Source organism: Coregonus lavaretus, assembly GCF_964263955.1.
Source record: "Coregonus lavaretus genome assembly, contig: HAP1_SCAFFOLD_1281, whole genome shotgun sequence".
Lineage (NCBI taxonomy): Eukaryota > Metazoa > Chordata > Actinopteri > Salmoniformes > Salmonidae > Coregonus > Coregonus lavaretus.
The window spans coordinates 28,954-55,804 of record NW_028163589.1 but is presented as its reverse complement, the minus strand read 5'-3'; the positions used below and the strand labels follow the sequence as shown (position 1 = coordinate 55,804).

Below are 26,851 nucleotides of genomic sequence, written 5' to 3'. Positions count from 1 at the left end.
GTTCAAAGACATTCAAAGATCCTCCGTAGAAGCCGCTCCTCCGTAGGTATAGTTCTGTGGGCCTAATTCAGATAGATAATGCATGTCATAACAAGATGCCCAGCGCTTCAAGGCAAGCTTCCTTCACCCTCTCTCGCTCTCTCCTCACCCGCAAAATTTCAATTGCATCTCGTGCCTTACACTGGTCTGTCCATTGTGACTGGCAACACATTGTGTGTGTGTGTGTGTGTGTGTGTGTGTGTGTGTGTGTGTGTTTTGTCTTTCATTATGATTAAACCATGCTGTTACGGGAAAAAATACAATTTGCCGTTAGCGACTTTCCTATACAGATGAAATTGCTTACTCGCTCCATAGCAAGCTGCTCTATCCGCACTGATTGGTGAAGTAATTTTAATGTGGAGCTGATTTCAGAGGTTTAAAAAGGAACAAAAAGGAATGATACAAACCAGTACTTGTTTTTCGGTTCTAGAACAGTACTAGTTCCTCCAGACAGTTCGGCCCACAGAGAGTAACTAGAACAGTACTAGTTCCTCCAGACAGTACAGCCCACAGAGAGTAACTAGAACAGTACTAGTTCCTCTAGACAGTACCGCCCACAGAGAGTAACAAGAACAGTACTAGTTCCTCCAGACAGTACAGCCCACAGAGAGTAACTAGAACAGTACTAGTTCCTCCAGACAGTACAGCCCACAGAGAGTAACAAGAACAGGACTAGTTCCTCCAGACAGTACAGCCCACAGAGAGTAACTAGAACAGTACTAGTTCCTCCAAAAATGTACATAAATATTGTAACGTGTTACTACCCACCACTGACAAATACTGGATTGATGAAAATAATCATATAATCTATTCTGCCAGGTAAGCATAGGTTACTTTGTAGTTAACATTTCATTGAGAAGGTTTTTGGGAAAGCCTGTCCATCTAGCAGAACAGTGGGCATTCTCGTTGCATCTACAGAAAGTTGCAGGAAATAAACTCAGCAAAAAAAGAAACGTCCTCTCACTGTCAACTGCGTTTATTTTCAGCAAACTTAATGTGTAAATATTTGTATGAACATAACAAGATTCAACAACTGAGACATAAACTGAACAATTTTCAGACATGTGTCTAACAGAAATGGAATAATGTGTCCCTGAACAAAGGGGGGGTCAAAATCAAAAATAACAGTCAGTATATGGTGTGGCCACCAACTGCATTAAGTACTGCAGTACATCTCCTCCTCATGGACTGCACCAGATTTGCCAGTTCTTGCTGTGAGATGTTACCCCACTCTTCCACCAAGGCACCTGCAAGTTCCCAGACATTTCTGGGGGGAATGGCCCTAGCCCTCACCCTCCGATCCAACAGGTCCCAGACATGCTCAATGGGATTGAGATCCGGGCTCTTCGCTGGCCATGGCAGAACACTGACATTCCTGTCTTGCAGGAAATCACGCACAGAATGAGCAGTATGGCTGGTGGCATTGTCATGCTGGAGGGTCATGTCAGGATGAGCCTGCAGGAAGGGTACCACATGAGGGAGGAGGATGTATTCACTGTAACGCACAGCGTTGAGATTGCCTGCAATGACAACAAGCTCAGTCCGATGATGCTGTAACACAACGCCCCAGACCATGATGGACCCTCCACCTCTAAATCGATCCCGCTCCAGAGTACAGGCCTCAGTGTAACGCTCATTCCTTCGATGATAAACGCGAATCTGACCATCATCCCTGGTGAGACAAAACCGCGACTCGTCAGTGAAGAGCACTTTTTGCCAGTCCTGTCTGGTCTAGCGACGGTGGGTTTGTGCCCATAGGCGACGTTGTTGCCGGTGATGTCTGGTGAGGACCTGCCTTACAACAGGCCTACAAGCCCTCAGTCCAGCCTCTCTCAGCCTATTGCGGACAGTCTGAGCACTGATGGAGGGATTGTGTGTTCCTGGTGTAACTCGGGCAGTTCTTGTTGCCATCCTGTACCTGTCCCGCAGGTGTGATGTTCGGATGTACCGATCCTGTGCAGGTGTTGTTACACGTGGTCTGCCACTGCGAGGACGATTAGCTGTCCGTCCTGTCTCCCTGTAGCACTGTCTTAGGCGTCTCACAGTACGGACATTGCAATTTATTGCCCTGGCCACATCTGCAGTCCTCATGCCTCCTTGCAGCATGCCTAAGGCACGTTCACGCAGGGACCCTTGGCATCTTTATTTTGGTGTTTTTCAGAGTCAGTAGAAAGGCCTCTTTTAGTGTCCTAAGTTTTCATAACTGTGACCTTAATTGCCTACCGTCTGTAAGCTGTTAGTGTCTTAACGACCGTTCCACGGGTGCATGTTCATACATTTTTTTATGGTTCATTGAACAAGCATGGGAAACAGTGTTTATACTCTTTACAATGAAGATCTGTGAAGTTATTTGGATTTTTATGAATTATCTTTGAAAGACAGGGTCCTGAAAAAGGGAAGTTTCTTTTTTTGCTGAGTTTATGAATCACTGAATCATTCTGTTCATGTCTTATGATAAACTTGGCCAAATAATACATTTTCAATACATTTTAATTGATTCCCTACTAAGGTCAATACATTTCTTTATAGTGTTGAATTCTGTTTTAGTGCCTGGATTCCGTGTGGGCCCCAATTATCATATTTGGACCAGAATGAGGCTCTCCACTACCTATTGTTCCTGCAGTGATGATTCACCATCTTCTTCAAATGTTTTCATAATTTATCTACCAGTAGCCTATGCAAATTAGGGAGCCAAATGAAAGGCTCTCTCATGGATGTGATTCGGTAGGCTACACTGACTGACTGACGAGATGAGTCACTCACTTTAGCATCACTGTTTGGCAAGCCCCGACATCCTAGGAAAGGAAACCAAGGAAATCCTTGGGTTTACTTGTCCCGATGCAATACTTTACATTTACGTCATTTAGCAGACGCTCTTATCCAGAGCGACTTACAAATTGGTGCATTCACCTTATAGCCAGTGGAAAAACCACTTTACAATGTTTTTTTTTATTTATTTTTTTTGGGGGGGAGGGTGTTGGGGTAAGGGGGGGTAGAAGGATTACTTTATCCTATCCCAGGTATTCCTTAAAGAGGTGGGGTTTCAAGTGTCTCCGGAAGGTGGTGAGTGACACCGCTGTCCTGACGTCGTGAGGGAGCTTGTTCCACCATTGGGGTGCCAGAGCAGCGAACAGTTTTGACTGGGCTGAGCGGGAACTGTGCTTCCGCAGAGGTAGGGGGGCGAGCAGGCCAGAGGTGGATGAACGCAGTGCCCTCGTTTGGGTGTAGGGTCTGATCAGAGCCTGAAGGTACGGAGGTGCCGTTCCCCTCACAACCGTAGGCAAGCACCATGGTCTTGTAGCAGATGCGAGCTTCAACTGGAAGCCAGTGGAGTGTGCGGAGGAACGGGGTGACATGAGAGAACATGGGAAGGTTGAACACCAGACGGGCTGCGGCATTCTGGATGAGTTGTAGGGGTTTAATGGCATAGGCAGGGAGCCCAGCCAACAGCGAGTTGCAGTAATCCAGATGGGAGATGACAAGTGCCTGGATTAGGACCTGTGCCGCTTCCTGTGTAAGGCAGGGTCGTACTCTGCGAATGTTGTGGAGCATGAACCTACAGGATCGGCTCACCGCCTTGATGTTAGCGGAGAACGACAGGGTGTTGTCCAGGGTCACGCCAAGGCTCTTTGCACTCTGGGAGGAGGACACAACGGAGTTGTCAACCGTGATGGCGAGATCATGGAACGGGCAGTCCTTCCCCGGGAGGAAGAGCAGCTCCGTCTTGCCGAGGTTCAGCTTGAGGTGGTGATCCGTCATCCACACTGATATGTCTGCCAGACATGCAGAGATGCGATTCGCCACCTGGTTATCAGAAGGGGGAAAGGAGAAGATTAGTTGTGTGTCATCTGCGTAGCAATGATAGGAGAGGCCATGTGAGGATATGACAGAGCCAAGTGACTTGGTGTATAGCGAGAATAGGAGAGGGCCTAGAACTGAGCCCTGGGGGACACCAGTGGTGAGAGCACGTGGTGCAGAGACAGATTCTCGCCACGCCACTTGGTAGGAGCGACTTGTCAGGTAGTCACAAGTCTCAAGATTTCATCTGGAGAGAGTGGGGAGAAAGAAGTCAAAGCATAGGGTAGGGCAGTGTGAGCAGGACCAGCAGTGTCATTTGACTTAACAAACGAGGATTGGATGTCGTCAACCTTCTTTTCAAAGTCATCCACAGAGAGGGAGGAGAAGGTGGCAAAGAGCTTCCTAGGGTTAGAGGCCGATGCTTGGAATTTAGAGTGGTAGAAAGTGGCTTTAGCAGCAGAAACAGAGGAAGAAAATGTAGAGAGGAGGGAGTGGAAAGATGCCAGGTCCGCAGGGAGTCTAGTTTTCCTCCATTTGCGCTCGGCTGCCCGGAGCCCTGTTCTGTGAGCTCGCAATGAGTCATCAAGCCACGGAGCTGGAGGGGAGGACCGAGCCGGCCGGGAGGATAGGGGACATAGAGAGTCAAAGGATGCAGAAAGGGAGGAGAGGAGGGTTGAGGAGGCAGAATCAGGAGATTGGAGGGAGAAGGCTTGAGCAGAGGGAAGAGATGATAGGATGGAAGAGGAGAGAGAGAGAGCGAAGGTTGCGACGGCGCATTACCATCTGAGTAGAGGCAGAGTGAGTAGTGTTGGAGGAGAGCGAGAGAGAAAAGGATACAAAGTAGTGGTCAGAGACATGGAGGGGAGTTGCAGTGAGATTAGTAGAAGAACAGCATCTAGTAAAGATGAGGTCAAGCGTATTGCCTGCCTTGTGAGTAGGGGGGGACGGTGAGAGGGTGAGGTCAAAAGAGGAGAGGAGTGTAAAGAAGGAGGCAGAGAGAAAGGAGTCAAAGGTAGAAGTAGGGAGGTTAAAGTCACCCAGAACTGTGAGGGGTGAGCCATCCTCAGGAAAGGAACTTGTCAAGCTCATTGATGAACTCTCCAAGGGAACCTGGAGGGCGATAAATGACAAGGATGTTAAGCTTGAATGGGCTAGTGACTGTGACAGCATGGAATTCAAATGAGGAGATAGACAGACGGGTCAGGGGAAAAATAGAGAATGTCAACTTGGGAGAGATGAGGATTCCTCTGCCACCACCCCGCTGACCAGATGCTCTCGGGGGTATGCGAGAACACATGATCAGACGAGGAGAGAGCAGTAGGAGTAGCAGTGGACATATAACCACGTTGCATGATTTATGAATGGCAAAGGGATATAGATAGACTTTATTCAGTCAATGTGACACCTTTTATAAACTAGTCAACACTTGCTGTTCAGTTGTCAATCAACGCACAGTAAATAGGCTACTACTTGCCACCACTCCGTGCGGCTGGCTATGTGAAACACGGCAAAGAAAATACATGAATTTGTCAGAAAATAGTAATTAGGCTAAGTGGAATTTGCCTCATCGTTACCACTTACATTACATGGGATGTGCAAATTCACCAGCATCATGCTCTCTACCTCTGTGTAAAGACATTTGACTGCAACCAGAGATCTGTATATAATGACGGGATGCTCATGTCGCCGCCCTAACAATGGGAATTGTTGTTCCAAAGGTGGGCTTATTTTAGACAGATTTTGGCGAGAGTGAAACCTCTCGCTTCGCCTCTTCCTCTCTGCTGCGTTACCCTGTCATCGCTCACTTTGTGACTGACAGGCGCCTATCCTACCAATGGATCAATAGAAGATGCATATCGTTTCATTCTAGCGGGAGAGGGCTTGACGGACTAGCGGATTGAAACTTGAATGAAAAGTAGTATGGTTAATATGAAGTGGAAAACGTAGCCGCCGCTAATGGAAAACACTGGGGTAAGGAAAGGAACCCTCAGTGAGGTGATTGATGGCAGTGACACAGTAGAATCTCTCTCGCGCTCTTTGTTTCTCTGTGATCACATATCACTGTTAATGTTTATCCTTCACTGAGGGGATAAGGGGGTGGTTCATTTTACAGGGCATCTAATGGCCACTTCTGATGATGCATGGCACTGGCTTGTATCCCAAATGGCACCCTATTCCCTATATAGTGCACTACTTTGGGAGCCCTATGTGTCTCCAAGTAGTGCACTGCATAGGAAATAGGGTGCCATTTGGGACTCTGGCAATGGTGGCACTCTCTTCAGAGACAGAAAGCTCATCACACTTCAGGAAATCAATAGATCAATTAGACTGCAGGGTTGTTAGTGAGTCAGGTTCAGAGGACCCGATTGGTCATCAGCCAATTCCGGCTAGATCTTTTGACATTGTGTTGTGCTGTTAGTGCCATGTGTACTACATAGGGTTAGGGCCTTCATCTGTAGGGACCACTGATTATATCAGTTAGTAGGACAGACAGACAGGCAGGCAGACGGACAGCGCCCGGCAGACAGTTAGTAAGGTGACAGACATATGGACAGTTAGTAGGGTGACGGACAGTGTGGGCTTGTCTGATCAGCAGACAGTAGTGTGACGGACGGACGGACAGTGTGGGCTCTGATCAGTTTTCCTCACTCTGATTGATGGTTGATTGACTCAACGTTGGAGTGGCAGTTGGCATGGTAAACTGTATGGGCTAAATTAGTTAGAAAAGGTATTTGTTGTAAATTGCTGCTTTTTTACCAGCCAAGTCTTTGGTGCTGCTGCACGGTGAGGTGTGCTGTACTGTACGGTACTGTGCTGTAGGCTAGGCCTATATATCAGGAAGTTATCATCTTCTCCTAAACCAATCAGAGGAGAGCTTATATCAAGGACCTCAGCAACCCAAGCCACGGCCGTTTCTCCCCGTTTCCATCACTCAGACGCGGGCCGTGTAGGAGTATCATGGCAATAAATGACTGTCATACTGGTCAATAGCTTCTACCTCAGCCCATCAGGCCCCCAACAAACATTTACCCTGCCCACACACTCCAATGGACATTTATCGTTGCTACAGTTGTAAAATGTGTAATTATTATTATGAATGTCTCATTCACTTCTCTTATTTTGACCTGCACTGTTGGAGCTCGGGGCAAAATAATTTCACTGTACCCTGCGATTCCATTTGTGACCTTGTGCGTGTGAACTAATAAACTAATCTATCTCTATCAGGAAGTGATCTTCTCCTAAACCAATGAGAGGAGAAGATGGGACTATATCAGGAAGCCTGCGTTTCTAGCAGGCGGCGAAAAATGAATGAGGAAGGCAAGAGCATCGAGGAAATACAAATTGAGAAAGGGCCAAGGTTTTTCTGAATCTGCAGCAGCCTTTTTCTCCCCTTCTCTCTGCAATTGATGGAGAGGAGAAGTAAAGATGAATAAACAGAGGAGAGGGATGAGAGGAGGAGGGTGAGCCGAGGGGGATTGTAGTGGAGAGGGAGCTAAATGCCGGCCCTCTAATTAGTCCCAGCGGAGAGGAGGCTCCTGGCGTGTGTTTGTGAGTGAGTGCGTGCGTGCGTGTGTCTGTCTGCTGGCCCCGGCTCAGAGAAAACCACTTCTCCATTTCCAGCATCGACAACCTCTCCTCTCCTTCATCCTCCATTGATCTCTCAATCCGCTCTTATTGAAGCGGACTGACATAGCCACTCAAACTGAGATGATAACCACCAGATGCAATAGCCTCTAGGCCTATTCTCAGTCTGGGCTTTCGTATGGCTTCTCATACATCTAGGCCTATTCTCAGTCTGGGCTTTCGTATGGCTTCTCATACATCTAGGCCTATTCTCAGTCTGGGCTTTCGTATGGCTTCTCATACATCTAGGCCTATTCTCAGTCTGGGCTTTCGTATGGCTTCTCATACATCTAGGCCTATTCTCAGTCTGGGCTTTCGTATGGCTTCTCATACATCTAGGCCTATTCTCAGTCTGGGCTTTCGTATGGCTTCTCATACATCTAGGCCTATTCTCAGTCTGGGCTTTCGTATGGCTTCTCATTAATCTCTGCTGTATATGTGTCGTGTAGACTGGTGTTGCATGTTGCTCATTATATATGTTATATGTTGCTTATTTATTATACTGAACAAAAATATAAACGCAACATGCAACAATTTCAAAGATGTTATGGATTTCACATTTACATTTAAGTCATTTAGCAGACGCATAACTGGGAAGACAGATATGCATATTTTGGTCACAGATACCTTTAAAAAAAATTTGCCTCACAATGGGCCTCAGGATCTCGTCACGATAAAATACAATTGTGTTCGTTGTCCGTAGCTTATGCCTGCCCATACCATAACCCCACCGCCACCATGGGGCACTCTGTTCACAATGTTGACAACAGCAAACCGCTCGCCCACACGACGCCATACACGTGGTCTGGAGTTGTGAGGCCGGTTGGACGTACTGCCAAATTCTCTGAAACGACATTGGAGGTGGCTTATGGTAGAGATATGAACATTACATTCTCTGGCAACAGCTCTGGTGGACATTCCTGCAGTCAGCATGCCAATTGCGCTCTCCCTCAAAACTTGAGCCATCTGTGGCATTGTCTTGTATGACAAAACTGCACATTTTAGAGTGGCCTTTTTATTGTCCCCAGCACAAGGTGCACCTGTGTAATGATCATGCTGTTTAATCAACTTCTTGATATGCCACACCTGTCAGGTGGATGGTTTATCTTGGCAAAGGAGAAATGCTCACTAACAAGGATGTAAACACATTTTGTGGAAATGTTTTGAGAGAAATAAGCTTTTTTGTGTGTCTGAAAACTTTCTGGGATCTTTTATTTCAGCTCATGAAACATGGGACCAACACTTTACATGTTGCGTTTATATTTTTGTTCATTGTACATTTAAACCCCCACCGTGCTAATTATAAAACATATCTTAAAAAGCATAGGCTCCTCAATAGAACCCAGAGGGACACAATTTTCCAACCAGCTTATTGATGTTCTGACAAAGCATAGAACATCAGTATTGAATGAATACTCTCTGAGGGATACTGGTCATCTCTCTTCTAACACAACACACCAGCTGCCACCTTTCACCCCACAGCCTGAGGACATGAGAACCGCACCACCATGTGTTTGACCCTGTGACTCCAGCCTGGTGTCTTAACACCCTCCACCAGATGCCTGTTAATTGGGCCGGCTGGTCGGTGGCACCGGGGCTCAGTAAGACATGGATCTCAACATGTCAGACACCTCCAGAGGACAAGATATATATATATATATATATATATATATATATATAACATGTCTCCTTTTTAAAGGGGCAAGCTGGGATTCAAACAACAACAAAGCGGTCACCCCGCCACTTAAAAGCAATTATGTACCAATCCCAGATTTTCCCCTCTGATCTCAGCCTCTCGGAGACCCTGTTTTTTAAACCATGAACTGTCTGTCTGCTGCTGCAACCGCATCTTCAGTTTAGTCCTGAAGAAATGTCTTCAGAGAACTGCTTACATCCTTGTTTCCAGCTGTCAACTGTGATCTTCCTCTTATCTGGAAATGCATCCCAAATGGTACCCTATTCCCTTTATAGGGCCCATAGGTACCTGGTCAAAAGTAGTGCACTATATAGGGAATAATAGGATGTCCCCTCGGGACGCAGCCCTTGTCACTGCTCTCCCCTCGGGGGACAGTGGGGGGCAGGAGTTACACGGTGGCCCTCCTCAGCCCCTCACCTGATCCACAGTTGCATGCTTCGGGGGACACGTTAGCCTCACGCCTGGGGCATGCAGTGACAGGCAGCCAAACGGTGACATTAAGTGAAATTGGACAAGTCTGGTCTACCTCTGCATCACCAGTGATCTGGGCTCCAAAGAACTGGACATCACGACTGGAGGAGAGCGAAACAAGACAAAGTTCTTGAAAGATGAGTCACACAGGTTGGTTCCATTTGGAAAATGGGCAGTTTGTTTGGTCAAAAGCTTGGTTCATTTTGGGGACTCCTGTTTCTGCTGCGCCCAACCTGTGCACGTTTCACCAGTGATGTTGGTCTGTGCATCAGATGTGTTTTCAGGCCACGATAATGTGTGGACACATGTTTTCACTCATTTATCAAAGCATTTTTGAAGATTCCTAGACTTCTGCTAAATCATTAGTCTTCTGGTCATTGCGGAAGGAAGGAAAGTACAGAGCCCCTACGGCTGGGTACAGGAAACAGAATAATTAGGCCAGAGCACAATATGTAAGGGATTTTTCCCTCCCTCTTGTTCTCTGCTCCCAGTAGTCTTCTGTAATTTCATTAAACTGTCTGTTCCCCCCCCCCCCCCCCCCCCCATGCTATACAGTGGGAAGCGTAACACTCTCTAATTGGGAACAAGTATTAGAGAGGTCTTGTCTGGTGATTTGACAGGGTTCAGGGCAGGCTGGCAGGGATTGAGGAGGGAGGGGGTGGGGACGGGGTTGAGGGGGTGAGGAGGAGGAGGTGGGGACGGGGTTGAGGGAGGAGGAGGGGGGGGTGGGGACGGGGTTGAGGGAGGAGGAGGGGGTGAGGAGATGGGGGAGGAGAGGAGAGGTGAGGACTGGGTGAGACGGGGGTTAGCCCTACGCTAGTGTTCAGACATGGTGGGCTGTGAGATGAGATTTCATCAGAGAGGAAGCTTCTTAATTGGGATGAGTATTTCATGCCAGTGTTGAGTCAGAAGACGGATTCACTGAGGCTCTTTTTTGAGATCTTCCTCTGGGAGGGAGAAGGACCAGGAAGAGGTTCCTGCTTTAGTTAAATATGCTTTTAAGCATTGCAGTAGCCTAAACATCATGCATCATCATGCAGGCTGGTGGCGTTTTGAGTCAGTCAGCTAGATATCGTGATGAGAGTGAGATGTTTCAGTGGAAACTGATAGATGAACAGATCTGTTGGCTCAAAATGCTAAACTGACTCCTAATTTCCTCAAGAGCACAATGTTGGTCGCCTGTTTCAGTCTCTATTTCTGAGGGTGCAGCACGGTGGTTGTGGTTTCACCAGTCTTTATGTTGGTGACATTGACTGTGGTTAGACTAGGTCAGGGATCGTCAGCGGCCCGCGGACTATTTTATTTTGCCCCCCCAAAGTTTTCGGTGCAAAAATCAAATAAAAATAAAAAGTTAATATGTATTTATGACTTTTTTTTATTTGGGGGGGGGGGGGGGGGATTTGTTTTGTTAAACTTTTTGATCATAAAATAATGTAAAATCACTAGGAATTCAGGTAAATATAATTGTAATATAGGAAATGTATTTCCACTCATAGAGATGTGATCGTGTACCAATGTAATCAAGGTTAGAAATTATTATATTTTTGGCAAATACAGTATCTTGTTTGAGCTTCTTGCATCAAATTATTTATTATTATGTTCCCCCGCCCCGCCCCCCCCGACCACCCACTCCAAGAGAAAATCATCCCGCGGCTGAATCTAGTTGGGGACTCCTGGATCAGGTCATGCTGAGTGATGGGGACAGGTGGCTAGATGACAGCAGGGTGAACGGGTGACGTCCCAATGTGCAGCAGCTCCAGGTTTGGGACTAACATGGCTTTTGTCCCAAACCATGGATCAAAATCTTGTCAGAATTTGTCCTAAATTCACCTTGCTGACATGTCGGGTTTGTCTGGTGAATTGTGACCGCTGACCAGCTCTAGAAACATTAACTTAATAGAAAGCGCTAAAGTATATCTCCATGGAACCAAACAAATTAAGGTATGTCTGAATAAACCAATAAATATGTCCCAAATGCAGTTAGTCCTGAAGTTTCCCATTTTCCTAAGCAGCTGTGCTCTGTCCCAAAACAACTTTAGAGTCACTGTGTCGATCAAAAGGACCAAGCGACTGTAGCCGTTTATTCATCGTTGCCTGTCCACCACCTCCCAGAATGCTGTGTGCTTATCCCCTTGTGTCCTGTGGTAGAGGGTGTGTCCCAAACGTAAGGCTCTGTTAAAAGTAGTGCACAACCGTGCGCTACAACAGTTATTGGGACAGTGACAAATGTGTTGTTGTTTTGGCTCTGTACTCCAGCACTTTGGATTTGAAATGATACAAGCTTGATGTAATCATTGCATGCTAGGAATATGGGACCAAAATATTAAACTTTTGACTACTTTAATACACATAAGTGGATTTGTCCCAATACTTTTGGTCCCCTAAAATGGGGGGTGGACTATGTACAAAAAGTGCTGTAATTTCAAAATGGTTCACCCGATATGATTTGAAAATACCCTCAAATTAAAGCTGACAGTCTGCACTTTAACCTCATAGTCATTGTATCATTTCAAATCCAAAGTGCTGGCGTACAGAGCCAAAACAACTAAACATGTGTCATTGTGCCATTTTGGACGCAACCAGAGCGACACAGGTCGGGTATTTCCGGGTAGAGGGTACCTTTTATCTGACATCCCATGGAGGCCATTAAAAGACACGGTTCAGGGCAGCATCAAACTGCTCATGCAGAGAGGGAGAGAGGAAGCTACTTGTCCTTCCTGCTCAGTCTTTCATCTCTTCCTGATGATGACTGGTCTTGTTTGTCTCCTTACATTCTCCACTGTGGAAGTCAAGAGTAGGTCGATAGGTGGTCCATTATGGCTGTCCACGGGGATGTTTATACCCATAAATCGGTTGAACTTAGCATAGAATATGGTGGAGCTGTACAATGGTCTTTGGAACGTTTTCTCTCTCTGCCTCTCTCTCTGCCTCTCCTCTCTCTCTCTGCCTCTCCTCTCTCTCTCTGCCTCTCCTCTCTCTCTCTGCCTCTGCTCTCTCTCTCTGGCTCTCCTTTCTTTCTCTGCCTCTCCTCTCTCTCTCTCTGCCTCTCCTCTCTCTCTGCCTCTCCTCTCTCTCTCTCTCTCTCTCTCTCTCCTCTCTCTCTCTGCCTCTCCTCGCTCTCTCTGCCTCTCCTCTCTCTCTCTCTCTCTCTCTCTGCCTTTCCTCTCTCTCTGCCTCTCCTCTCTCTGTCTCTCTGCCACTCCTCTCTCTCTCTGCCTCTCCTCTCTCTCTCTCTGCCTTTCCTCTCTCTCTGCCTCTCCTCTCTCTCTGTCTCTCTGCCTCTCCTCTCTCTCTCTCTCTCTCTGCCGCTCCTCTCTCTCTCTCTCTGCCGCTCCTCTGTCTGTCTGTCTGTCTGTCTGTCTGTCTGTCTGTCTGTGTCTCTCTCTCTCTCTCTCTCTCTCTCTGTCTCTCTTTCTCTCTTTCTCTCTCTCTTTCTCTCTCTCTTTCTCTCTCTTTCTCTCTCTTTCTCTCCTCTCTCTCTCTCCCTCTCTCTCCTCTCTCTCTCTGCCTCTCCTCTCTCTCTCTCTCTCTCTCTCTCTCTCTCTCTCTCTCTGCCTCTCTCTCTGCCTGCCTCTCTCTCTGCCTCTCCTCTCTCAATTTAATTCAATTTAAGGGCTTTATTGGTATGGGAAACATATGTTAACATTGCCAAGGCAAGTGAAGTAGATAGTAAACAAAAGTGAAATAAACAATAAATAAACAGTAAACATTACACTCAGAAGTTCCAAAAGAACTCTCTCTCTGCCTCTCCTCTCTCTCTCTCTCTCTCTGCCTCTCCTCTCTCTCTCTGCCTCTCCTCTCTCTCTCTCTGCCTCTGCTCTCTCTCTCTCTCTGCCTCTCCTCTCTCTCTCTCTCTCTCTCTGCCTCTCCTCTCTCTCTCTCCTCTCTCTCTCTGCCTCTCCTCTCTCTCTCTCTGCCTCTCCTCTCTCTCTCTCTCTCTCTCTGCCTCTATCTCTCTGCCTCTCTCTCTCTGCCTCTCTCTCTCTGCCTCTCCTCTCTCTCTCTCTCTCTCTCTGCCTCTCTCTGCCTCTCCTCTCTCTGCCTCTCCTCTCTCTGCCTCTCTCTCTCTCTGCCTCGCTCTCTCTCTTCCTCTCTCTGCCTCTCTGTCTCTCTCTCTCTCTCTCTCTGCCTCTCTCTGCCTCTCTCTCTCTGCCTCTCTCTGCCTCTCTCTGCCTCTCTCTCTCTGCCTCTCTCTGCCTCTCTCTGCCTCTCTCTCTTCAGCACAGATGTATGTTTTAGAGCTTGTTTTAATGATATTTTTGAATATCATATTTACAGTTTGAATGGTCCAGATTTCCTTGAAATTCAAATGTTTGCCTTTTGTTAGCATTGAAGTGTAAGGAGTAGGCATGTGGAGGCTATTCTATGAGCTCATCTGCAATAGATCACTGCTCGCTACTTCTTTATTCTTGATAAGGGAGTAGCACGGCTCGGCTCCAAATTTGATTTGTATCATTTCTCTGCATATCTGCTGACACAGACTTCTACTCCCGGTCGGTCGATTGTTGTTTTAATCAGGATCAAGTGTAGCGCAGGCCTCTTGAATAAACACACCTAATTGGTTGACTTCATATTTCACCGAGGCTGACTGGAACACTATAAGAAGGGGACTGCCTCGCTTGTCCTCCCTCCTTCCCTCCCTCCCTCCCTCCTTCCCTCCCTCCCTCCCTCCCTCCCTCCCTGGGTGCCATTTGAGATGCAGTCCATAACTCTAGATTCAGTAACTTTACTGCAGAGGAAACACTGATAGTCTTCCGTCAGCAACGTTGAAGACACTGGAATGTTTTGGGTTATGTGTGCCGCTCTCTGCTCACAGTTAACCTAAGGACAGAAACATGAGTTATGCAGCGTGGTGACTAAGGGCCAGGCAGAGTATAAGAATTGCTCCCTTTGGGCTAGTGTCAGACAGATGTCGCTGTTATGTTTTCTCCCTTGTACATGTTCATGTTTTCCTTGAGAGTGATTTTAAAACAGGATAATATAGGCTTGACTTTTGATGATGGAGACTTGTTCTGTACTTGCAAGTACAATACTGCATGTGCAAATAGCTAGAGAAATGTATCCACATTGAAATGCTGTTCTATAGCTCAGCGTTGTGGCTAAGGTTGACCTTTTTTTAACTTAAATAAATCAAAAAGAGGCGGATCGATAGCTGGACTCCACAACAGGGAGCTGACTGACTGTGACAGTGCCAGACGGTGTGGCCATCACTCTGGGCTGCAGTCCAAATGACACCCTATTTCCTATATAGTAGACTATATAGTAGACCCTATTTCCTATATAGTAGACTATTTTTGACCGGAGCCCATAGGGTGCGATTTGGGACAGGTCCGCTCTGTGCTGCTGAGATGAGATGATATAGCAATATGATAGTGACCCATCTCTGGAATAGGTGATCGTATAACAGTGTCAGGCGTTTGTCAGGCTAGGTGCGTTTGCTCCACTCTAGGTAGGCCTGAGATGGCTTGCCTTGTTGTCACGGTCTACATACAGGGTTCAGAACGGTTGAGGAGAAGCTTCTCTAATACCTACTGTTCTTGGAGTATGTTGTACCGATCTGCACGACATGATACAGTCTCTATTATTTGGCTTCACTTAAGAGTTCAGACTGGTTTAACCGGGATTCCTCTCCATTACTGCCACAGTAAAAGCAGTGTTCCTTCCTTCCCATCTGTTCTCAGTGTCGGAAATACCCCACTCCTGATCCTGGAATGCTTTGGTACTTTATTGGTTTACTTTGGACTTTGAGAACAGCATGCAAGTCTGGTGTCTCAGCCCAGATAAGGGAGAGTGGAGACTGAGAGACTATATTCCAAAGCAGCTCTCACACCTAAGTAGATTCATCACGGGTGTTTGTCTCCTGGAACTCTGGTGTTTTGTCTCCTGGAACTCTGGTGTTTTGTCTCCTGGAACTCTGGTGTTTTGTCTCCTGGAACTCTGGTGTTTTGTCTCCTGGAACACTGGTGTTTGTCTCCTGGAACACTAGTGCTACTCTCCTGGAACACTGGTGCTACTCTCCTGGAACACTGGTGCTACTCTCCTGGAACACTGGTGCTACTCTCCTGGAACACTGGTGTTAGTCTTCTGGAACTCTGGTGTTAGTCTCCTGGAACTCTGGTGTTAGTCTCCTGGAACACTGGTGTTAGTCTCCTGGAACACTGGTGCTACTCTCCTGGAACACTGGTGCTACTCTCCTGGAACACTGGTGTTAGTCTCCTTGAACTCTGGTGTTAGTCTCCTGGAACTCTGGTGTTTGTCTCCTGGAACTCTGGTGCTAGTCTCCTGGAACTCTGGTGCTAGTCTCCTGGAACTCTGGTGCTAGTCTTCTGGAACTCTGGTGTTTGTCTCCTGGAACTCTGGTGTTTGTCTCCTGGAACACTGGTGTTTGTCTCCTGGAACACTGGTGTTTGTCTCCTGGAACACTGGTGTTAGTCTCCTGGAACACTGGTGCTACTCTCCTGGAACACTGGTGTTTGTCTCCTGGAACACTGGTGTTAGTCTCCTGGAACACTGGTGCTACTCTCCTGGAACACTGGTGTTTGTCTCCTGGAACACTGGTGTTAGTCTCCTGGAACACTGGTGCTACTCTCCTGGAACACTGGTGTTAGTCTTCTGGAACACTGGTGTTTGTCTCCTGGAACTATGGTGTTTGTCTCCTGGAACTCTGGTGCTAGTCTCCTGGAACTCTGGTGCTAGTCTCCTGGAACTCTGGTGCTAGTCTCCTGGAACTCTGGTGCTAGTCTCCTGGAACTCTGGTGCTAGTCTCCTGGAACACTGGTGTTAGTCTTCTGGAACAATGTTGGTTGTACAACAGATGGGTCGTTTCACCAAGAATGCCTTTGATAATTTAAATATAAATTGCACCAATATAGAATTGTAAAAGCCTGTTATATTAAATGAAGTGCCCTTTTAATATAGACCACATGGAGAATTCAATAAATCAGATTTTTTATATGAATAAATGCTTGCTAAATTGCCAAAATTCAGAATTTTCACGTCCCTCTGTCAACCCTGTATCACGTCTAGGAAGATTTTAGCCCACTCCATCCCAAAATGTCTGCAGGTTTTCAGTCATTGTAAAGCCCTAGTTATTTTGTTGCTTTGACAAAGTCATTTCTGAAGATTATAATTTATTTCATGTGATTTAGTGATTCATTTACGTCTGTCCCTCATTTTAAGGTCAACCCTGTTACGTGAACTGAACACCACTTTAATATGGTGACACTTCATTTTATTCATATTTTTTTCTAAAGAATCATTGAACATCTAATGGTCAAATCAGCAGGTGATCTGGTTCTACTCTTTTTGGCCATTTTCTGGTGTTTTGTGGTGGAAAACTGAGCGAGTCGAGCATAACACGTCAACCCTGTTACCCATGGATAGACAGGCTAGAAATGTTTTAACAATTTCATTTTTGTTGTTGTTGGAGCTTGCATTCAATTGCCACTCCCTGTTGCACACAACAAGCTTCCATTCCCCTTGTCACAAGGGGATTTATGACTGATTTAAGGAGAAATTGTCAACCCTGTTACGGTCAACCCTGTTACTTTATTTGGCACTTAATAGGCACTTACTATAGTATTTTATTTATTTAACCTTTTGAGATGGGAAATCATATTTTTATGAAGTTGAACATGTTAAAATTAGACCAAGTTACACTTCTCAAAAGGCACTGAATTGGTGAAATGACCCAGACAGGCCCACCAGCAGGGAGCAGGATGCCAGGAGCATGCCCGCCAGCAGAGAGCAGGCCCGCCAGCAGAGAGCAGGCCCGCCAGCAGAGAGCAGGATGCCAGCAGAGAGCAGGATGCCAGCAGGATGCCAGCAGAATGCCTGTCCTCTGAGACAGCAGCAGCGACAGAAGCACCCCAAACACACACACACACACACACAGTGACAAGGCCATACCTGTAATTAACTCCCATCAGACTGTGACAATAGAAACAAACTTCACTTGTAATTATGCCTCCTCTCCTCAATGTTATCATCAAAGGCTTAATCACCTGGAAACGGGTTTGTGCGTTGCGAAGGAGCAGGTTGTTTTAGATAATTAAGCCATGCTAACGAGTGAAGATGTGCGGTGCTCGGCTCGCTGGCCTGATGAGCCTCACGACCACCCCCCACTCCCTCCTTTTTGATTTTCATTTTCAGAGAACATGCCTGCCTGCAGTAAGTGCAGTGCATAGTGTAGTGCAGAGAGTGGTGTGTAGAGAGCGCAGTGGAGTGTAGAGAGTGGAGTGCAGTGTAGAGAGTGGAGTGGAGTGTAGAGAGTGGAGTACAGTGTAGAGAGTGGAGTGCAGTGTAGAGAGTGGAGTGGAGTGTAGAGAGTGGAGTACAGTGTAGAGAGTGGAGTACAGTGTAGAGAGTGGAGTACAGTGTAGAGAGTGGAGTGCAGTGTAGAGAGTGGAGTGGAGTGTAGAAAGTGGAGTACAGTGTAGAGAGTGGAGTGGAGTACAGTGTAGAGAGTGGAGTGCAGTGTAGAGAGTGGAGTACAGTGTAGAGAGTGGAGTGGAGTACAGTGTAGAGAGTGGAGTACAGTGTAGAGAGTGGAGTACAGTGTAGAGAGTGGAGTGCAGTGTAGAGAGTGGAGTACAGTGTAGAGAGTGGAGTGGAGTACAGTGTAGAGAGTGGAGTACAGTGTAGAGAGTGGAGTACAGTGTAGAGAGTGGAGTACAGTGTAGAGAGTGGAGTGCAGTGTAGAGAGTGGAGTACAGTGTAGAGAGTGGAGTACAGTGTAGAGAGTGGAGTACAGTGTAGAGAGTGGAGTGGAGTGTAGAGAGTGGAGTGCAGTGTAGAGAGTGGAGTACAGTGTAGAGAGTGGAGTGGAGTACAGTGTAGAGAGTGGAGTGGAGTGCAGAGAGTGGAGTACAGTGTAGAGAGTGGAGTACAGTGTAGAGAGTGGAGTGGAGTGTAGAGAGTGGAGTGGAGTGTGGAGTGGAGTGTAGAGAGTGGAGTGCAGTGTAGAGAGTGGAGTGGAGTGTAGAGAGTGGAGTACAGTGTAGAGAGTGGAGTACAGTGTAGAGAGTGGAGTGTAGAGAGTGGAGTGCAGTGTAGAGAGTGGAGTGCAGTGTAGAGAGTGGAGTACAGTGTAGAGAGTGGAGTGGAGTGTAGAGAGTGGAGTGCAGTGTAGAGAGTGGAGTGGAGTGTAGAGAGTGGAGTACAGTGTAGAGAGTGGAGTGGAGTGGAGTGCAGAGAGTGGAGTGGAGTGGAGTGGAGTGCAGAGAGTGGAGTGCAGAGAGTGCAGTGCAGAGAGTGCAGTGCATCAGTGAGTATGCAAACAAGCAGAGTGGGAGGCAGGAGCTGAGTGGAGCCTGAACGGTGCCTGGGGACTTAGTCTGTCTGCCCTCCACAGGCCCGTAGACAGCAGCAGCTCTTTTGATCCAGTGGTTTCTGAACTTCTGAGCCTTCTGCTGTGTATTCATTACCCAGTGTGTTCTCACTTAGTGTGTGTGTGTGTGTGTGTGTGTGTGTGTGTGTGTGTGTGTGTGTGTGAGAGAGAGAGAGAGAATTTTGATGCAGCAGTTTTTCTGAGCTCAGACTGAGCTAGAGATACAGATAGCATATAGACCCTCCGGTCTTAGACAGCTGTGGTGTGAACTGAAACAACTATCCCTCTGCTACAGTATGATGGAGACATTTTGGTCTTAGAAGGCTCTTAACAGAGAAACAAGCTTCACTTGCAGGAGGCTCTCGGGTTGATGTGTGGTGCCTTGGGAAGCTGTGATCAATAATGGAACCTGGTTATTTTATGCACAAGTGGGCATCCATCTACTGTAGAGGAAGGATGGGTCAATTACCAGCTTTGTGTAATTACACTGTCAGTTTGTACAGGGGCTAGCCACCAGCGGAACGTGTGAATCGTCCTGCCTGTGTTGTCGTCGTTGAAACAAGCCCGTCCTTCACCCTCTCTATCACCCTCTGTCACACCTTCAGCGAAAACACTGGCCCAAATAATTGACTAGCCTGGTTATCTGGAGGCACTCGTCATAGAAGATGGAAGGCAATTGTGTACACGTCCTGAGGCCCCCAGCTCCCTCTGCTGGTACCCTGTGGCACTCCAGTCTATCCAGCAGTACACACACTGCCTTTATCATTTATCCCCCAGAAGCCCCCTTTTTTTTGTATTGTGAAACCAGTTCATTGTATTGCTAACTAAATTGCCTAATGTTGGCACAATAAAGCTTTTCTGAGTGTGTGAATCTGAATTTCCCCTGCGTCTCCCTCCTGCAGAGCGCACCATCGCCAGACACGAGGTGATGGAGGTGGAGCGACGCCACACCCAAGATGGCGTACGGGACACGCCGCCGCTGGCAGAGGACGTGGTCATCATATATAACAGGGTACCCAAGACGGGCAGCACATCGTTCACCAACATCGCCTACGATCTCTGTGGGAAGAACCACTTCCACGTGTTGCACATCAACACCACCAAGAACAATCCTGTCATGTCCCTACAAGACCAGGTGGGGACGTAGCTAAGACCTGCCCTCTATAAAGAATCCTCCACAAGAAGCATCCACAAGCATTTAGTATTAAACAGGAGTATTAAACAGGAGTAGCATGTAGTAGAATGATGTCAGCATGATTTGGAGGGAAAGGAAGGATCCTTCAGTTTGAATCCATCATGCACTTCACAAATGTCTTTGGGGGAAACCTGAACACAAATAATAATAAATAATATATAATCTGATCTTAGTCTCTTTTAGCCCTCCTGCATATATTGACCCTGGTATTGCCTCATCAAGCCCCTGGTCAGACAAACAGTGTGGTTGTGTTCTGATAGCCCTGAAGTGTTTAGTCTGATCTTGATAACCCTGATGGGTTTAGTCTGGGTGTGTTCTGATAGCCCTGACGGGTTTAGTCTGGGTGTGTTCTGATAGCCCTGACGGGTTTAGTCTGGGTGTGTTCTGATAGCCCTGACGGGTTTAGTCTGGGTGTGTTCTGATAGCCCTGACGGGTTTGGTCTGGGTGTGTTCTGATAGCCCTGACGGGTTTGGTCTGGGTGTGTTCTGATAGCCCTGACGGGTTTAGTCTGGGTGTGCTCTGATAGCCCTGACGGGTTTAGTCTGGGTGTGTTCTGATAGCCCTGACGGGTTTAGTCTGGGTGTGTTCTGATAACCTTGAAGGGTTTAGTCTGGGTGTGTTCTAATAGCCCTGACGGGTTTAGTCTGGGTGTGTTCTGATAGCCCTGACGGGTTTAGTCTGGGTGTGCTCTGATAGCCCTGACGGGTTTGGTCTGGGTGTGTTCTGATAGCCCTGACGGGTTTAGTCTGGGTGTGTTCTGATAGCCCTGACGGGTTTGGTCTGTTTCTGGCTGTGCGTGTGTATTACAGACTGTCACTGTGACTGCTGTTGAGAAAACACAGAGAGAGAGAGAGAGAGCGAGAGAGCAGGGGAAGTGCCTTGGAGCCTCTGGCTAGAGCCGGGATAGTGTTATTTCTGTCTGCTCCTCTGCTCTGCCAAGGTAATAACCTGTCTGTTCTCACTGCAGTCTCTTCCCTGTGCAGACAATACGACGTGGGTGGGAGAATCTGAGCATTGTTAAAGTGTCACCTGCAGAGATGAGAGAAACTTGTGGCCAGAAGGGACTGTAGTGTTGATTGAACATCAATCCAAATTCTTTTAAACTTATCTCTTTGCGTAAGAGAGTTACGCCAAAATAAGGAATAGTAAAATGGGAACCGTTTAACAAAACTTTTCAGTTTACAGAAGAAGAGGAAGGAAGGAGGGGATAAGTAATGGGGACAAGAGGGGAGTTGTTAGAAGTCTGTCTGTCTGTCTGTATCAGGCATGCATAGACTTAGATGACAAACTAATCCGCTTGTGTGATTAGGACTCTGATTGTGCTTCCAGGTGCGTTTTGTCCGTAACGTGACGTCCTGGAGAGAGATGAAGCCTGGATTCTACCACGGACATGTGGCCTTTGTCGACTTCTCCAAGTAAAACCCTCCACAATCTTCATTACTTAAATTATATCCAGATGAGTAACGAACACATTTTATGTGACACATGAAAGAAGGTCTTGGCTTTTAGAATTGGTGGTTTAGTATTTATTAATTTACTTATTTGATTTTACTGCTATACTTGTATACTTCTTCTACTGTGTGGGAATCTTTGCTCTTCATTTTCTCATACGGCTGCTGCCACCTTGTGGCTGAAAGTGGAACTAGTCCTGTATTTGTGAAATGTGTTGAGCGTGAATCAAAAGCGCCAAAGAAGTTCAGCTACTCTTTTAGCAGTTCACTTCTATCTATTGTGATGAGGTACAGGTATACTACTCATTCAAGGGATTTTCTTTATTTTTACTATTTTCTACATTGTGGAATAATAGTGAAGACATCAAAACTATGAAATAACACATTTGGAATCATGTAGTAACCAAACAGAGTGTATATTTTATATTTGAGATTCTTCAAATAGCCACCCTTTGCCTTGATGACAGCTTTGCACACTCTTGGCATCCTCTCAACCAGCTTCACCTGGAATGCTTTTCCAACAGTCTTGAAGGAGTTCCTACATATGCTGAGCCCTTGTTGGCTGCTTTTCCTTCACTCTGCGGTCCGACTCATCCCAAACCATCTCAATTTGGTTGAGGTCGGGGGATTGTGGAGGCCAGGTCATCTGATGCAGCACTCCATCACTCTCCTACTTGGTCAAATAGCCCGTACACAGCCTGGAGGTGTGTTTTGGGTCATTGTCCTGTTGAAAAACAAATGATAGTCCCACTAAGCCCAAACCAGATGGGATGGCATATCACTGCAGAATGCTGTGGTAGCCATGCTGGTTAAGTGTGCCTTGAATTCTAAATAAATCACAGACAGTGTCACCAGCAAAGCACCCCCACACCATAACACCTCCTCCTTCATGCTTTACGGTGGGAAATACACATGTGGAGATCATCCGTTCACCCACACCGCGTCTCACGAAGACACAGCGGTTGGAACCAGAAATCTCCAATTTGGACTCCAGACCAAAGGACACATTTCCACCGGTATAATGTCCATTGCTCATGTTTCTTGGCCCAAGCAAGTCTCTTCTTCCTATTGGTGTCCTTTAGTAGTTGTTTCTTTGCAGCAATTTGACCATGAAGGCCTGATTCACACAGTCTCTGAACAGTTGATGTTGAGATGTGTCTGTTACATGAACTCTGTGAAGCATTTATTTGTGCTGCAATTTCTGAGGCTGATAACTTAATGAACTTATCCTCTGCAGCAGAGGTAACTCTGGGTCTTCCATTCCTGTGGCAGTCCTCATGAGAGCCAGTTTCATCATAGCGCTTGATGGTTTTTGCGACTGCACTTGAAGAAACTTTCAAAGTTCTTGAAATGTTCCGTATTGACTGACATTCATGTCTTAAAGTAATGATGGACTGTCGTTTCTCTTTGCTTATTTGAGCAGTTCTTGCCATGATATGGACTTGGTGTTTTACCAAATAGGGCTATCTTCTGTATACCCCCCTACCTTGTCATAACACAACTGATTGGCTCAAACGCATTAAGGAAAGAAATTCCACAAATTAACTTTTAAGAAGGCACACCTGTTAATTGAAATGCATTCCAGGTGACTACCTCATGAAGCTGGTTGAGAGAATGCCAAGAGTGTGCAAAGCTGTCATCAAGGCAAAGGGTGGCTATTTGAAGAATCTCAAACATATAATATATTTTGATTTGTTTAACACTTTTTTGGTTACTACATGATTCCATATGTGTTATTTCATAGTTTTGATGTCTTCACTACTATTCTACAATGTAGAAAATAGTAAAAATAAAGAAAAACACTTGAATGAGTAGGTGTGCCCAAATTTTTGACCGGTAGTGTCTATTCCTAATTATTGTGATTAGGTAATATCCTAACTATTGTGATTAGGTACTGCTAATATCCTAACTATTGTGATTAGGTACTGGTAATATCCTAACTATTGTGATTAGGTACTGGTAATATCCTAACTATTGTGATTAGGTACTGGTAATATCCTAACTATTGTGATTAGGTACTGGTAATATCCTAACTATTTTGCCCTCTGATTAGGTATGGGGTGAGAGGTAAACCTGTTTACATCAACGTGGTCCGGGACCCTATAGAACGCCTTGTATCATACTACTACTTCCTGAGGTTTGGAGATGACTACAGGCCTGGTCTTCGACGGAGAAAACAAGGCGACAAAAAGGTATTGTTCCATACATATAAGATACTTGTTTTCTATGGTGTTTTTAAGATTTCTTATGAACCTAGTGAGTGTCTGTGTAGCTCTTATTTCTGACATGCTTGTGTGTGTGTCTCTCTCTCTCTCTCTGTCTCTGTCTCTCTCTCTCTCTCTCTCTCTGTCTCTCTCTCGCTCTCTCTGTCTCTCTGTCTCTCTCTCTCTCTCTCTCTCTGTCTCTCTGTCTCTCTGTCTCTGTCTCTCTCTCTCTCTCTCTGTCTCTCTCTGTCTCTCTCTGTCTCTGTCTCTGTCTCTCTCTCGCTCTCTCTGTCTCTCTGTCTCTCTGTCTCTCTCTCTCTCGCTGTCTCTCTGTCTCTCTGTCTCTGTCTCTCTCTCTCTCTCTGTCTCTCTCTGTCTCTGTCGATGTCTCTCTCTCCCTCTCTCTGTCTCTCTGTCTCTGTCTCTCTCTCTCTCTCTCTCTGTCTTTGTCTCTGTCTCTCTCTCTCTGTCTCTCTCTCTCTGTGTCTCTCTCTCTCTCTCTCTCTCTCTCTGTGTCTCTCTCTCTCTCTGTGTCTCTCTCTCTCTCTCTCTCTCTCTCTCTCTCTGTCTTTGTCTCTGTCTCTCTGTCTCTGTCTCTCTCTCTGTCTCTCTCTCTCTGTGTGTTTCAGACCTTTGATGAATGTGTGTCAGCAGGGGGTTCTGACTGTGCCCCTGAGAAGCTGTGGCTCCAGATCCCATTCTTCTGCGGACACTACTCAGAGTGCTGGTGGGTACCAACGTGGCTGCTAGTTCTGGTGGGTACCAACGTGGCTGCCAGTTCTGGTGGGTACCAACGTGGCTGCCAGTTCTGGTGGGTACCAACGTGGCTGCCAGTTCTGGTGGGTACCAACGTGGCTGCCAGTTCTGGTGGGTACCAACGTGGCTGCCAGTTCTGGTGGTTACCAACGTGGCTGCCAGTTCTGGTGGGTGCCAACGTGGCTGCCAGTTCTGGTGGGTACCAACGTGGCTGCCAGTGCTGGTGGGTACCAACGTGGCTGCCAACACTCAGACCCACTCATCCCCATTGCACCGGCTGGGGCTTAGGGGTCTTTGGACTAGTTTAGTCACTGTGTTACTAATCAGAACACATTGATGACGTAATGATTAGGTCATCTGTTGTCATTAAACGGCGTGTACACCACAGATATCCCATTAAATTAGTATTCTAAATGTAATGATACAGTGTGAACTATGTGTTGTGTGTGTGTGTGTACTATAGGAACGTGGGTAGCAGGTGGGCCCTGGAGCAGGCCAAGTACAACCTGCTGAATGAATATCTGCTAGTAGGGGTGACAGAGGAGCTGGAGGACTTTATCATGATGCTGGAGGCAGCCCTACCGCGCTTCTTCAAGGGTGCCACAGACCTCTACAAAACAGGTACTGTACTGGCACATAATGTATCCTGGTTCGTCTCACTTAACCTCAGCAGCTAAACCCTGACCCTTAGTGTTCTTGCCTTCTCTCCGTGGCACCACGTCCGTCCTGACACGCTCCTCCTGACAGACCCTGGTCTGCAGCCACACTCTGCTCTCTTCCTGGTAACAGCATTTAGTACACTTGGGCAGACTAACCGAGTATTTAGTACACTTGGGCAGACTAACCGAGTATTTAGTACACTTGGGAAGACTAACCGATTGTTTAGTACACTTGGGCAGACTAACCAAGTATTTAGTTCACTTGGGCAGACGAACCTACTATTTAGTACACTTGGGAAGACTAACCGAGTATTTAGTACACTTGGGCAGACTAACCTACTATTTAGTACACTTGGGCAGACTAACCGAGTATTTAGTTCACTTGGGCAGACTAACCTACTATTTTGGTGAAAACATCCCTCTCCTTCACTTGGGCAGGCTAAGTGAAGGAGTAGCCTGTTGGATAGAAAGACCGTAAATGTGTTTAGCCAGTTGTAGAAGCCGCACACATCTGTTGCCAGATACTCCATAAACCCTAACTGATCCTCTCTTGTCCCCGTGTGTTCCCAGGTAAGACTAGTCTGTCAGATAGCTAGACCCTAACTTGATCCTCTCTTGTCCCCGTGTGCTCCCAGGTAAGAAGTCACACCTGCGGAAGACCACAGAGAAGAAGCCACCCACCAAGGAGTCCATCGCCAAGCTGCAGCAGTCGGACATCTGGAAGATGGAGAACGAGTTCTATGAGTTTGCCCTGGAGCAGTTCCAGTTTGTCCGGGCCCACGCCGTCCGGGAGAAGGACGGGGAACTCTACCTGCTGGCCCAGAACTTCTTCTACGAGAAAATCTACCCCAAAGGGAACTAGGCTGGAACTGGGCTAATATCAGGCCAGGGGGATGTTGATGAGGTCTGGGCTAATATCAGGCCAGGGGGGATGTTGATGAGGTCTGGGTTAATATCAGGCCAGGGGGGATGTTGATGAGGTCTGGGTTAATATCAGGCCAGGGGGGATGTTGATGAGGTCTGGGTTAATATCAGGCCAGGGGGATGTTGATGAGGTCTGGGTTAATATCAGGCCAGGGGGGATGTTGATGAGGTCTGGGTTAATATCAGGCCAGGGGGGATGTTGATGAGGTCTGGGTTAATATCAGGCCAGGGGGATGTTGATGAGGTCTGGGTTAATATCAGGCCAGGGGGGATGTTGATGAGGTCTGGGTTAATATCAGGCCAGGGGGATGTTGATGAGGTCTGGGTTAATATCAGGCCAGGGGGGATGTTGATGAGGTCTGGGTTAATATCAGGCCAGGGGGGATGTTGATGAGGTCTGGGTTAATATCAGGCCAGGGGGGATGTTGATGAGGTCTGGGTTAATATCAGGCCAGGGGGGATGTTGATGAGGTCTGGGTTAATATCAGGCCAGGGGGGATGTTGATGAGGTCTGGGTTAATATCAGGCCAGGGGGGATGTTGATGAGGTCTGGGTTAATATCAGGCCAGGGGGGATGTTGATGAGGTCTGGGTTAATATCAGGCCAGGGGGGATGTTGATGAGGTCTGGGTTAATATCAGGCCAGGGGGGATGTTGATGAGGTCTGGGTTAATATCAGGCCAGGGGGGATGTTGATGAGGTCTGG

The 26,851-nt window shown here is 46.9% G+C and overlaps 1 protein-coding gene across 1 annotated transcript in view; it reads left to right on the top strand.

The window, feature by feature from the left end:
- Window positions 1–26,084, top strand: part of LOC311117971 (heparan sulfate 2-O-sulfotransferase 1-like) — a gene marked incomplete at both ends in the record, with an annotated part of 63,500 nt that extends 37,416 nt beyond the window's left edge. Inside the window, 6 exons of the mRNA XM_084192855.1 lie at window positions 19,859–20,091; window positions 21,482–21,567; window positions 23,657–23,795; window positions 24,437–24,534; window positions 25,027–25,184; window positions 25,858–26,084. Of these exons, the coding sequence (XP_084048981.1) occupies window positions 19,859–20,091; window positions 21,482–21,567; window positions 23,657–23,795; window positions 24,437–24,534; window positions 25,027–25,184; window positions 25,858–26,084 (941 nt within the window). The remainder of the gene's footprint in view (window positions 1–19,858; window positions 20,092–21,481; window positions 21,568–23,656; window positions 23,796–24,436; window positions 24,535–25,026; window positions 25,185–25,857) is intronic.
- Between the last annotated feature and the right edge of the window lie 767 nt (window positions 26,085–26,851).